This window comes from Xenopus laevis, chromosome 1S (genome assembly GCF_017654675.1).
Source record: "Xenopus laevis strain J_2021 chromosome 1S, Xenopus_laevis_v10.1, whole genome shotgun sequence".
Lineage (NCBI taxonomy): Eukaryota > Metazoa > Chordata > Amphibia > Anura > Pipidae > Xenopus > Xenopus laevis.
In genome coordinates this window covers 14,564,009-14,579,006 of record NC_054372.1, presented here as the reverse complement: position 1 = coordinate 14,579,006, position 14,998 = coordinate 14,564,009, and the positions used below count along the sequence as shown (strand labels likewise).

The following is a 14,998-nucleotide window of genomic DNA, read 5'->3' as shown; positions in this document are numbered from 1 at the left end:
GAAACCACAAATTTATACAATTCAGATTTTTTTCACGATTCTGCAGAGTTTTTTCCCGCACAAGAAATTTTCTCAAAAATGTATTGATAAATAGGGGGCGAAAGTCTGTTTGGATTTGGTAGAAGTAATTTTTAGAGAATAGTGATAAATAACCCCCTATGGGACAGGTTTTGTGTTTTGATTTAATGAAACTAAAGCTAGACCACTTTGGCCTACCTGTTCCCAAAAGGCAGAGTTGCTCTGCAGGTTGGAATGATGCCATTTTTATTTCCCAATGGTTTTACAGGTGAATAGAAATAAGAGCAGACAGAGTAACCCTTTCAACACTTTCCTTTGTCTCCGCCTGTTGTATCCACTTCCCCTTTGTCTTGTGTTTCTTCTTCTATTCTGACCCAGAAAGACCATCAGTTGTCACTAGTAGCTCACTGGCACAGACAAAGGAGTGCCAAATAAACCCAAATATACCCAGACACCATGGGACAGATTTACATAGGGTTGAATATCGAGGGTTAATTAACCCTCGATATTCGACTGCCGAATGTAAATCCTTCAACTACGGATATCGAAGTTGAAGGATTTACTGCAAATAGTTCGATCGAACGAAAAATCCTTCGAATCATTCGATTCAAAGGATTTTAATCCGTCGATCGAACGACTTTTCTTCGACCTAAAAATTGTTACAAAGCCTATGGGGACCTTCCCCATAGGCTAACATGGCACCTCGGTAAATTTTAGGTGGCGACTAGGGGGTCGAAGTTTTTTTTAAAGAGACATTACTTCGACTATCGAATGGTCGGATGGTCGAATAGTCAAACGATTTTTAGTTCGAATCGTTCGATTCAAAGTCGTAGTCGAAGGTTGAAGTAGCCCATTGAATGGTCGAAGTAGCCAAAACAAACATTCGAAATTTGAAGTTTTTTTCATTCTATTCCTTCACTCGATCTAAGTAAATGGGCCCCCATATGATGAGACCCCATGTTTTTGGAAGCCATGTTTTAAAATGTTTTTTAGGAACATTTAGCAAAAAGGCAGTTAAATATTTGTCTCTTCACATCAAGTAAATACAATTTATGTGATAAAATAAAAAAAGATGGAAAGGGAGACTGTAGCAGAACCAACTGCAAAGTGTGTTTATTGACACAACGGTCATTTATCAACACTGGGCAAATTTTATGGTACAGTAGATTCCACCAAATATGAACAGTTTTTGGTAATCTGATGCAAATAAGAACTATTCATGGGATATGCATCAGGGATCATGTATAAGGATTCTGATATGTGATAAAGCTGATGCTGCTGCTGATTGGCACAGAGCACTATCACTCCATAGGTCTAACTGAATGTCACTACATATTGACTTTGATTTCCACTGTTGCAAAAAAAATCCCTATTTCCTGAATACCATCAAAATATTCCATTTCCAGTTCCTGCTTTGGCCAGAGATTTATGAGGAATTTGTTCTCAATTATAAAACATAAATTGCCTTCCAAAAACTCTATCGACCAAGGGGACACATTTAATTGCACACTTATTATCGCAATTATTCTGCATTAAGCTAATAAATGTTTGAAACATTAAAGCCTTTCCGTGGAATATCTGCATTTAACGGGTCAGCATCTGTGAGTAATATGCTTAAAATATGCACAGGCTCAAATACAGGGAATGAAAACCATGTGCGCCTGAGGCTGTGAAAAAGAAATAATGTAAAAAGAAAATGTCAGAAAGAAAATTTTGGTAATGGCTAAAAGAAGCCGCTGAAAATTTATTTAGATACATTTATTTGTAATAGTGTTATTTCATAGAAACAAATTCCTTCCCTGTGCCATATATGAGGTCCTTATATATAACTGTGGCTTTGTATTTCTCTGTGTAAGTCTATCAGTAATTGATTTCACTATGTAAGGGGACACTAGTAAAACCCCTAACAACGCAGTCTAGAAATAGGTTACATTCTATGTCAGTATCAAAGGGGCTACATTTGCATGAAAATCAATCTACAAAAAAAAAATTGATTTTCGAAAGTCCACCAAATGACTCCAAATTGATTGTAGGAGGTCCCCCATAGGGAGAAAGACACCAATTTGGCAGGTTTTAGATGGTGAATAGTTGAATTTGAATTCTTAAAGGGAGGCAAATTTATCAAGGGTTGAATTTCTGGTTTATGGGGGTTTCTAAAAACTCCCATAAATGTAAAATTCGGGGAAAAAACGACAAATTGAAATTTATTCAAAGAATCTAATCGAATTCGATTCGACTTTTTTAAAAAAAAAAATAATTAGATTTTCAAAAGTCCACCAAATGACTCCAAAATGATTGTAGTAGGTCCCCCATGGGCTAAAATACCAATTCTGCAGGTTTTAGATGGAGAATTTGAATTCCTAAAGGGCCAGGAACATAAAAAAAAGAAATTTGTTTCTTTTTAACGAAAATAAAACTCCAAGACAGTTTTAACTTTTAAATCGCAAAGCTTTGATTAAGAAATTACTTCTCCTCCCTGGCTATCTCCTATAGAAGGCAGGGAGGAGAAATTGAGCGCCACACAATGGATCGTCGCCCTGTCGCCGTTTCAGAAGAGGAGCGCATGCAGAGAAATGGTAAGTAATTTCTTAATAAAAGCTTTGCGATTTAAAAGTTAAAACTGTCTTGGTGTTTTATTTTCGTTAAAAAGAAACAAAATATTTTTTATGTTACTGGTCCTTTAAAGGGACAGTACATGATAAAATTAGAATTTCGATTTTTTTTTTTTTAACTCAAAACTAATTTGGACTATTCCTAGACGAATAAACATGAAATTCGAATTTGAAAATTCGAATTTTCAATTCGACCCTTGATAAATCTGCCCCATAGGTATGTCACTTATTTGCCAAAAAATTAGCTTTGCGTATTGGTGGAGATAGCAGAATTCTAAGACAACTTGACAATTAGTTGGTTTACATTTCTGTGTGATTTTTTTTGACCCATAACATTGTTTGTTCTGCAGCTCTCTATTATGTTGTGGGTGAGCAACCAGAGACCTGTCTTTAAATCAAAATGGAAAATCATTAGGAATGGGCCTGATTGAAACATAAGAAATCCAAAATAAGAGTAAAAAAGAAAAATGGCTGATTTGCAGTTTGGTTGCTGAGGTCATTTATTAAGGTTTATTCTTCTGTTTGATAAGAATCTGAAATAAAAACATAATAATCAGGTCACTCTGTTTCAACAAAGATATTAAGATCAGTTTTAGGGAAACAAGTAGGTCTGGATATGCAAATTAGGGGTGGGAAAGGGAAGCTGTCTTTTCTGGAGCTTCGTAGGGAGCACTCTTTCATAATTTTGGATTATTCAGCATATTGGTTGGAGAACAGAAAAGAAACAGCTAGAGGACTGAACTTCGGGAATTCCTTGAAAAAACTTTTTTGTGGTCCAACCAATATGTTGCCATGCAACAAAAATAAACCTGGTAATCTTGGAATTTAGAGCTGTAGTAAGTAGGGATGCACCGAATCCACTATTTTGGATTCGGCCGAACCCCTGAATCCTTCGCCAAAGATTCGGCCGAATACCGAACCGAATCCTAATTTGCATATGCAAATTAGGGGTGGGAAGGGGAAAACAGTTTTTGCTTCCTTATTTTGTGACAAAAAGTCAGGCAATTTCCTGCAAATTAGGATTCGGTTCGGCCTGGCAGAAGGATTCGGCCAAATCCGATTCCTGCTGAAAAAGGCCGAATCCTGGCCGAATCCCGAACCAAATCCTGGATTCGGTGCATCCCTAGTAGTAAGTTTATATAAGTATTTATAGCGGGATAGTGCAATACTGTTAAATGCAAGGGCAGTGTTTGGTAAAAAACCATATATACACATATATATATATATATATATATATATATATATATATATATATATATATATATATATTTATTTATAAACACTCAGGGCTATCATGGAGTCAAACTACTGTTTGCCGTGATGCACCTCTTTCAATAAATGTACATATACGTGGCCCAAACCTTCCTTTGTTGAAAGCATTGTCTATTTATAAATATGCAGTAATACCCTTAATAATGGACCAAATCCTTGATAGCAAGAGGCCTAGCAATACTGGTGCATAATAAGCTGTAGCAAGTAAAGCCAACGTGCAGACCTCAAGGCCAGCAAAAATAGTCACAAGTTTATTCAATGTGGAATCCAGCAGGTGTCATTTATGGTCCCTGTGCATGTAATGGTTGCTGATTTTTTAACAAACTGATCAAATTGTCCTATTAATTCAAAATCAATCATTTCTATTGTCCTACTCTTTCATGATCAACTGGTCCTGTAGCAGGCAATGAGCAACGTTACATTTTATTTTGTTAATTTGTTTTCAGTGGATCGTTAAGCTAGAATTGATGATACTGATCAAATTCCCTTTACCCGGCACCTTCATGAAAGGTGGATCCACAGATGGAAATAGATCATTGATCCATTACTGTCTATGGTTGTAATATATTGATGATTTTTTTATGTTGCAGAAGCAGTTTATTACTGTACGACTGGAGAATGGATGACATTTAGTCAAACAACAGAGAAAAAAATAGAATATGGGATTACTAAAGTTTTTTTAAAACATGTTATACTTGTGGCCCTGCCATCATATTTGAATTTGTCCCATTAAAGGGGTTTTTCGCCTTCAGGCACTTTTTTCAGTTGTTTTGAGGTTGTTGACCAGAAATAAAGACTTTTCCCAATTACTTTCTATTTTCTATTTGTGACGTTTTTTTTAATATTGAAGTGTAAAGTTTCATTTTTCACCTTCTAAAGCAGCTCGATGGGGCCTCCAACTCTTTAAAGGGGAACTATCGCGAAAATGAAAATTTTATATAAGCTTCGTTATACTGAAACTCTCTAATTACAGTCAATTAAATATTCTGCATTGTTTCTGTGATAATCAAGTGAATGTTCACTGTCCCTCTCTCAGCATCTGTTTCTCTTCATTCTGTCTTCATGCAGCAGTTGGGTGTCAGATATTCATTGACAGTTAGATCCAATATATCTTATAGGGGGGCTCCTTTCCTAACAGATGTATTAGAGCTCACTCAAATAACTGATTTTACTACAAACAAAATGTAACAAAATAACTGCCTTTTGCACAAATCCTGCATGTAGAGAGACATGATGTCTGGTAATTTTAATAGAGTGAGCTCTAATATATCTTCTAGGCAAAGGGAAGCCCCCCTATAAGATATATTGGATCTAACTGTCAATGAGTATCTGTTATATGTTATATTATATATGGTATATGTTATACGTTATTTGTTATTTGTTATATACTATAGGCAGCTGTTAGAATTGATGCAATAGTTTCTAATATTCCACAGATTCTGCTGAGAAATGTATCAAGTAATTGTATCAACTAAATGTAGCAAATTGTAACAGTTCAGATGTTCCTGGATCACTGAGCTGCCAGACTGAAACACTAGAGACACGATTCAAGAACATTCAACTTTACACTTAAATTTTGGGAAAATGGTAAAAAATAGGGATACACCGAATCCAGGATTTGGTTCGGAATTCGGCCAGGATTCGGCCTTTCTCAGCAGGATTCGGCCGAATCCTTCTGCCCGGCCGAACCGAATCCGAATTTGCATATGCAAATTAGGGGTGGGGAGGGAAATTGTGTGACTTTTTGTCACAAAACAAGGAAGTCAAATTGTATTCCCCTTCCCACCCGGTTCGGTATTCGGCCGAATCTTTCACAAAGGATTCGTGGGTTCGGCCAAATCCAAACTAGTGGATTCGGTGCATCACTAGTAAAAAATAAAAAGATGGAAAGCAATTGAAAAAAGTCTTTGTTTATGGTGAACAATCTGAAAACAACTAAACTAAAAAAAAAGCTTTTGGAAGGTTAACATCCCCTTTAATGAGCAGCATATACTAATAGCACAACGGCTGTGGATATCCTGCTCATAACGTATATATATATATATAGTGCAACTCCCTGACTCCAGGGCTGAGCCAGCCTTCCTCTGATCTCTTTCAGCAATGCCTCTTGACCTAGGAACCTCCATGGGATTACATAGCCTGAGGAACAGAGGATTGTTTTCCAAAGTCTGTCTATGGATACAAATAAGAATGGAGACAACTACCTCTAATGATGCACTAATTTATTTTGCATAAAAGAGAATGGATTAGGCTGCCTAGAGCCATACAGTATGGGTGCCCCATAGCAATGCTGGAACATGGATAAGAAAGTCCCCAAATTAAAATAACATCATGACAAAAAAAATATGTTCTTCAACTATGTGCATTGATCTAGGAAATGTTTAAGGACATGTTGCACTTTTATGATAATTATTTTTATATATATTTATGCACCAATATAAGAGCACCCAGCGTGGATAAAGGAATATCTCAGGCCAGGCTTAAGGTGGCCATACATGGGCCGATAAAAGCTGCCGACAGACTGAGTCGGCAGCTTATTGGCTTGTGTATGGGGCCCTGACGGGCTTCCCCGATCGATATCTGCCCGAAAATCTCTGTCTATAATAGAAATTGAGATTAGTAAGTATGGATGCTCAAATAGGCGTATATTTATGTGTTTTGTGTACAAATTGTAGACAATAGCAGCTGACTGAAAAAAGCTAATCACTGATTGGTTGCTATGGGTTACTGCTCAGGTGCAAATGTGCCCAGTGTTTATAAATGTTGTACCACACCCCTGAATCAATCCCACTCACAGGCACTTCCAGGAACCCAGAAAAGATCATTCCTTAAATCTTAAAGCATCTGTAAGCTTTCAGCTTGTGCCCCTGCTTCTTCTTAGTGCCAACTGGGAATCCACAGAAGCTGCAGGGTAATGTGCAGGGTTTTTATTATTCTATTATTTCTAGGGATGCACCGAAGCCACTATTTTGGATTCGGCCGAACCCCCGAATACTTTGCAAAGGATTCGGCCGAATACCGAACCAAACCCTTATTTGCATATGCAAATTAGGGGTGGGAAGCAGAAAGCATTTTTACTTCCTTGGTTTCTGACAAAAAGTCAAGCAACTTCCCTCCCCATCCCTAATTTGTGTATGCAAATTAGGATTCGGATTCGGTTCAGCCGGGCCAGAAGGATTCAGCCGAACCCGAATCCTGCTGAAAAAGGCCAAATCCTGGATTCGGTGCATCCATAATTATTTCTTATTATTTCTACATGACATACGTCACTCAAATATTTGCATTATTCATAAGGAAAACACTGTATGACATCAAACCAATATCATATTTGCCTTCTGGTTTTGGAGAAAATAATAAATTAAGTCACATTTAACAATACAATACAATGTAATACAATATGTAATCTAATTACCCTGTTCATTTCCTATTAATATTGACATTTACATTGCACTTATAAATACTGTACCCAGCCAGAAAGTTATACTGTATCACAGTCTCAGAAATAGAAATATGGTACCCAGACCATTATACTATATCAGTCTTAGAAATATTAATAATTTACCCAGATAATGTATCACAGTCTTAGAAATATAAATACTGCACCCAGACCATTATACTTTATCACAGTCTGATACAGTTCAGTATAAAACACTTCACGTGTTAATCTAATATGAATTGCTGGGAGCATAGAAAAGTTATTAGATCAAAAGCACAAGTTTAAAGCAAAGTTTCTACATTTGATTCTCTCTGGGGAAAACAATCTGCGGCAATTAACAGAGGTGGAAATGATCAAGACGAAATTAAATCAGCATGAAGAAAGCACGGCAAATGGGTGACAAAAATCTTTTTATACAGTCATTATAGCCGGACATGAGTCATGTGGAAGAGGAATTAGACATTTTAGCAGATAGTTTTCTCATTTATATATATATATATATTTATAGGGGCTCCAGTGCATAAGAAATGTCACACTGTGATATGTGACTGTACTCTAAATGTGTCGTATCGTTATTAAAGTGTTTATTACATTATTACAGGGCACGTTGTATTGTTCCACCCTTGGGGCTTATGCAAATATTTCTGCTCTATTATATTTAGCAATTATCCCATTGCAGCACCTTATTCTACATTAAAAAAAAAAATGTTAAAGGGATCCTGTCATGGGAAAAAAAAATTTTTTCAAAATGAATCAGTTAATAGTGCTGCTAAAGCAGAATTCTGCACTGAAATCCATTTCTCAAAAGAGCAAACAGATTTTTTTATATTCAATTTTGAAATCTGACATGGGGCTAGACATATTGTCAATTTCCCAGCATTTCTCTCCTAAAGTGCAGGCACAAGTCACATGACTGGGGGCAGCTGGGAAATTGACAAAATGTCTAGCCCCATGTCAGATTTCAAAATAGAATATAAAAAAATCTGTTTGCTCTTTTGAGAAATGAATTTCAGTGCAGAAGTCTGCTGGAGTAGCACTATTAACTGATGAGATTTGAAAAAAACATGTTTTCCGATGACAGGATCCCTTTAATGTTCTGGGCTGGGATATTATTATTTATTGCTGCCTGCTGGCTGCTTTAGGGAATCCTTGTACAGTATATTCGTTCAGTGCTTCAAATCACATTGAAGAACGCTGAGTATTTTATCAGAGGTACCTAAACGTCGTTCTTTTTGTTTTAATTAAAGGAGAGGGAGACTGATAACTCAGCAGGATCCCATTTATACTGACATTTTACATAGATGAGCGCCGAATACTTTAAATACAGACCTTTAGTAGGTAGTGAGTTATTATAGGAATAATCCCATATCCACACGGGCAGTAGGAAAACTTTCACTGCATATCAAAACTAAACCTTGACCATTGATAGGGGCATCTGCATTCTGGATTTATTACATTTCAAATAATATAGTGAGCTGAATCAGATCATTTTAATTATTTCGGTCCCACAGCAGTCTCAAAAGATACAGTAGCTTTGCAAAATATGTTCCATATTAGAAGAATACAATACAGTCTTTTCTCTATTTTCGGTTTCCCATCTCACACTGGAGCTAGAATACATCATAAAATTCAATTTCTCCATAAATTAAGCGACTGTATCTATATTATACCAAGCCAGACTGAGTGACAATGTATAGCTCCCCATAGACGCAAAGATTTTTCTTGCCGAACGACCGATTTTAGCGAAGTCCGACCAATCCTTCGAAATTATTGTGAAGTTAGTGGGATTCGAACGATCGCAAATATTACGATTTTTCGGCCGACATCTGTCAGAAAATTGATCGGCCAGGTTAAAAAATCTTTGTCGGTCCCAGTACAATCTATTTATGTTTGTAGGGCCAAGCAGGCAGCTCCCCTTTGTTTTCCTGCCAAATTGGTCTTTTTAGTTGATGGTCAATTCGTACGATCGTTTCGAGATAATCGTGGTCTCACGATGACGATCGGATCTTTTAAAAATCTTTACAACTATCGCTTCACAAACTTCAGCCTGACAAATTGTATCTCTACGCACAGACCAGTACAGATCACTGGCAGAGAATATTAATATTAACATATTAAAATGCAAATCACATTTATTCGCTTTGGTTCCAAACAAACCCATGAAAGCGCTGATAATTCGTTTTCTTTGTTTTTATTGGCAAGTTTTGACTTTCAGAACGAATCATTTTACATTAAAAAAGACAATGGAGCATTTTTGAAACATCTTTGGCTTTTAGAAATAATAAGCTGCTAATTATAACAATACAATTGTGGTTATTGAAATAAATTAATCAATGCAAGTATCAAAAAACCCACCTTTCAGCTTATTTACATTCTAATAAAAATGCCCCCTATGGTTTATATACAAAATAAACTTCACTTGTTAAAAAAAACAAATATATATTTTTTTAAACTCCTTCTAACTTTTTTTTAGCTTTGTAGTCCCAGTTTAAAGACTTTGGGAGCTTTGAGATGTATTCCTCTATGCAAGATGAGTTTGCTCTTTTTTGTTATTTTTATGAAGCACAGTGGTTTTTATACAAAGTTAAAAGTGCAAATAACACAGAAATAGTGATGGGAGAATTTGCGCCGTTTCGCTTTGCCGGAAAATTCGCAAATTTCCCGTGAAATTCGCGAAATGGCGAAAAATTCGTGAAAAGGCGCCGGCGTCTATTTTTTGACGCCGGCGCCCATTTCTTTGGCGCCGGCAGCCATTTTTGACACCAGCGTCCGGTTTTTTTTCGACGCCGGCGAAAATTTTTTTGAATTTATTCGCTGGCGGCGAATCGCGCAAATTCGCCGTCAATTCGCCCTTGCGAATAAATTCGCCCATCACTACACAGAAACATTATCCCTTTTAAAATACAGTTTTGAAAAAATTAAAAGCTTAAACCTTGATGATTTGTACAAAAGATACAAAAATATTTGTACATGATACTGTAGGGCCCTCTTTGTGGTGGTAGCACACCATTACAGTATTTATATATAGTAGGGTTGTTTCCCTTCATCTCACTCAACTTCAGCCCCAGTGCCTCCAACCAATATTTGTAGTTTGGGCAACACTTGCATTATCCCACTGTTACTATAGGCACCATCTCTCCCTACTATACCTGCTATCCCACAGTCACACTCCCTTCCCAGAGACTATTATCCCACTGTTACTATAGACACCATCTCTGCCTACTATACCTGCTATCCCACAGTCACACTCCCTTCCCAGAGACTATTATCCCACTGTTACTATAGGCACCATCTCTCCCTACTATACCTGCTATCCCACAGTCACACTCCCTTCCCAGAGACTATTATCCCACTGTTACTATAGACACCATCTCTGCCTACTATACCTGCTATCCCACAGTCACACTCCCTTCCCAGAGACTATTATCCCACTGTTACTATAGGCACCATCTCTCCCTACTATACCTGCTATCCCACAGTCACACTCCCTTCCCAGAGACTATTATCCACTGTTACTATAGGCACCACCTCTCCCTACTATATCTGCTATCCCACAGTCACACTCCCTTCCCAGAGACTATTATCCACTGTTACTATAGGCACCATCTCTCCCTACTATACCTGCTATCCCACAGTCACACTCCCTTCCCAGAGACTATTATTCCACTGTTACTATAGGCACCATCTCTCCCTACTATACCTGCTATCCCACAGTCACACTCCCTTCCCAGAGACTATTATCCACTGTTACTATAGACACCATCTCTCCCTACTATACCTGCTATCCCACAGTCACACTCCCTTCCCAGAGACTATTATCCCACTGTTACTATAGACACCATCTCTCCCTACTATACCTGCTATCCCACAGTCACACTCCCTTCCCAGAGACTATTATCCACTGTTACTATAGGCACCATCTCTCCCTACTATACCTGCTATATCACAGTCACACTCCCTTCCCTGAGACTATTATCCACTGTTACTATAGGCACCATCTCTCCCTACTATACCTGCTATCCCACAGTCACACTCCCTTCCCAGAGACTATTATCCCAATGTTACTATAGGCACCATCTCTCTCTACTATACCTGCTATCCCACAGTCACACTCCCTTCCCAGAGACTATTATCCACTGTTACTATAGGCACCATCTCTCTCTACTATACCTGCTATCCCACAGTCACACTCCCTTCCCAGAGACCATTATCCACTGTTACTATAGGCACCATCTCTCCCTACTATACCTGCTATCCCACAGTCACACTCCCTTCCCAGAGACTATTATCCACTGTTACTATAGGCACCATCTCTCCCTACTATACCTGCTATCCCACAGTCACACTCCCTTCCCAGAGACTATTATCCACTGTTACTATAGACACCATCTCTCCCTACTATACCTGCTATCCCACAGTCACACTCCCTTCCCAGAGACTATTATCCCACTGTTACTATAGACACCATCTCTCTCTCTACTATACCTGCTATCCCTTTCCTAAAATGATTATCCCTGCTGTTTCCTGGGGGGCTGTAAGATTTGCCTGATTCCCTAAAGTTAACTCTGTTTTACTACATACGTGGAACAGGTAAGATAGGCAGAAAAGCATATTGCAGCAAACATCCCAAGAAAACAAGGGATTGAGGTGACTGTTAAAGACAGGGCCTTATTTCCCCACCTACTTTATCCATCTCCTTGTGTGAGGCTGTAGTATTTGCTTGGGGTTGGAAAACACAAGTATGGAAATGTGCTTCCAGGGTACATCATTGGAAAAGTCATTGGCAATACACATCTGGTCAAGAAAGAGTTGTCCTTATAAATGACTGGCAGAGCCACCCCATGGTTGAACTCTTCAGTCTGTTCCACTGGTAGAGAGCCATCCAGTTCCGCAGACATCTGCCTCTTAAGTTTATTCCGTCGATTCTGGAACCAGATTTTCACCTGAGTTTCAGTTAATTGCAATGAATTGGCCAGGCAGGCCCTTTCAGCACTGCTGAGATAACGTTTCATGTCAAAGGTGGACTCCAGCTGAAAGATCTGACTCTTAGAGAAGATTGTGCGAGTCTTCTTCTTAGCTAGAAGCTTGTTCTTCTTGTTGGGTTTCTCTAGAGTGGGAGAGGGTTCATCACCCAAACTGTCAGGGCTTTCAGCTCTGCAGGGCAAGTCTCTGAGCTTTGGCAGTTGATCCATGCAGTGGGCAAGACCTTGTGTAGAGCTCACAAGACAATGTCTGTTCCCTGTTAGAAGTATATTATACTGGTCAGCAAAACAGGAACAGAGGACAAGAGATGGGATGTTCACCTTTACATTAACTTTTACCCTTATATGAAATAAAAGGCCTGCAGTTTGTACAGTAATCCACAGCAACCAATAATATGTTTTCTTATAAACAGGTGACCAATAAATACTACTTGCTGCCTGGTTGTTCTTGGTGATTATACCTGTAGCAAACTTTGCACCTTTCATTAAATAACCCCCTTAAGTATGTTATAGATACATCTATTTAAAGCACCTTCAAACTCTTTATTATTGATAGAGGTGGTAAGAGTCCATGTGTTTGTGGATAATATGTACAAATAGACATATGGATAGATTATAAAGATATACAGTGAATAAAGTACCCCCTATTGTAAAATATATATCATAAGTCACCGAGGAGTTCCATGACCATATAAAGCACGAGGCCGAAGGCCTTCAGGTCATGGAACTCTGAGGTTACTTCTAATATCCTCATATTTTACAACAAGGGGTACTTTATTTATTATAATACACAAGTTTTAGTGAGTCATGTGACAAAAATGACATCACTACTCACCGTTTATAACTGATGACATCAGTACTCACCGTTTATAAGGATATAATACACAAAAGCCATGAATATCTTGTAAATTATATCCTTATAAACGGTGAGTTCTGATGTCATCAGTTATAAACGGTGAGTTCTGATGTCATTTCCTTCATGACTCAATGAAACTTGTGTATTATAATAAATAAAGTAGCCCCAGTTGCAAAATATGAGCATATTAGAAGTTACCTTGGAGTTCCATGACCTGTATAAAAACACTCGGCCTTCGGTCTCGGTCATGAAAATCCTCGGTAACTTATAATATCCTTATATTTTACAAGAGGGGGTACTTTATTCACTATATAATTTACAAGATATTCATGGCTTGTGTGTATTATATCTATCTATCTATCTATCTATCTATCTATCTATCTATCTATCTATCTATCTATCTATTTATCTATCTCTCTATCTATCTCTCTATCTATCTATCTATCTATCTATCTATCTATCTATCTATCTATCTATCTATCTATCTATCATCTATCTATCTATCTATCTATCTATCTATCTATCTATCTATCTATCTAAAACAGATCAGTAGACAAATATCTCTATGAGTCCCTAGTATTTAGTGGAAGCAGTGACAGACATGACCAGTATCTACTTAGTCCCATTCTTCCCTCTCCAGTCAGGGCCCCATTAGATAACAGCGCGGCGCTTACCGAGTCCTGGGAACCGCACTCCGCTCTCCTCCCGCGCATTATCCGCATGTTCCTCTCCGCGCTGCCGTATAAGGGGCTGTCCCGCTGGGTTCCGCTGGGAGAAGGTTTCCCGAGGGGGCAGCCTGTGTGTCCTGCTGCTGGAGTTCAGCTTGAGAATGTTGTCTATAGTGAAGTTTATAGAGAGCGGCTTGCAACCATTCAGCCTTTTACTCATGGTCCCAGCTCAGATAGAGGGTCTCGGGAAAGGGAGTGGACATCGGCCAATCCGCTCTCAGTGGCACTCGCTGCGCAACAGACTCACTGACAATACGAGAGAGACGTGAATGGGAGCAGCGCCCACAGCTTGTCCTTCTAGTGCTGGAGGGGGCGGGGCAGTGTCAGGCACAGGCTGAGCAGCAGCAAACGGACCAACAGTGCCGACAGCTTCAGTCTGGGACCTCTCCTTCTTTCCTTCTTTCCTTCTATCCTACTACTGCAACTGGACTTCAAACTGCGATCAGTCTCTGTACCCCCAGCAGCTTATTACTAATATAAAGGAACAGGGCAGAAGTTTATAAGGCGCCAGATCTGTGTCATGTAGACTTGCAGTTGACTCAACAAATGGACACATTAGTGTTTGTTCCACTGGGGTTTTAGTATTTTAGGTACTTGCTGTGACTGTGGGATAGCAGGTATAGTAGAGAGAGAAGGTGCCTATAGTAACAGTGGATAATAGTCTCTGGGAAGGGAGTGTGACTGTGGGATAGCAGGTATAGTAGGAAGAGATGGTGCCTATAGTAACAGTGGGATAATAGTCTCTGGGAAGGGAGTGTGACTGTGGGATAGCAGGTATAGTAGGGAGAGATGGTGCCTATAGTAACAGTGGGATAATAGTCTCTGGGAAGGGAGTGTGACTGTGGGATAGCAGGTATAGTAGGGAGAGATGGTGCCTATAGTAACAGTGGATAATAGTCTCTGGGAAGGGAGTGTGACTGTGGGATAGCAGGTATAGTAGAGAGAGATTGTGCCTATAGTAACAGTGGATAATAGTCTCTGGGAAGGGAGTGTGACTGTGGGATAGCAGGTATAGTAGGAAGAGATGGTGCCTATAGTAACAGTGGGATAATAGTCTCTGGGAAGGGAGTGTGACTGTGGGATAGCAGGTATAG

The 14,998-nt window shown here is 38.8% G+C and overlaps 1 protein-coding gene across 1 annotated transcript in view; it reads right to left on the bottom strand.

Annotated features, from left to right (window-relative positions):
* Window positions 1-14,487, bottom strand: part of LOC108706527 (homeobox protein Nkx-3.2-like) — a 99,766-nt gene extending 85,279 nt beyond the window's left edge. The window contains exons 1-2 of the mRNA XM_018243023.2: window positions 13,851-14,487; window positions 12,019-12,577 (exon numbers count right to left, since the gene is read on the bottom strand). Of these exons, the coding sequence (XP_018098512.1) occupies window positions 12,024-12,577; window positions 13,851-14,064 (768 nt within the window). The 5' untranslated portion in view covers window positions 14,065-14,487 and the 3' untranslated portion in view covers window positions 12,019-12,023. The remainder of the gene's footprint in view (window positions 1-12,018; window positions 12,578-13,850) is intronic.
* Window positions 14,488-14,998: the final 511 nt, after the last annotated feature.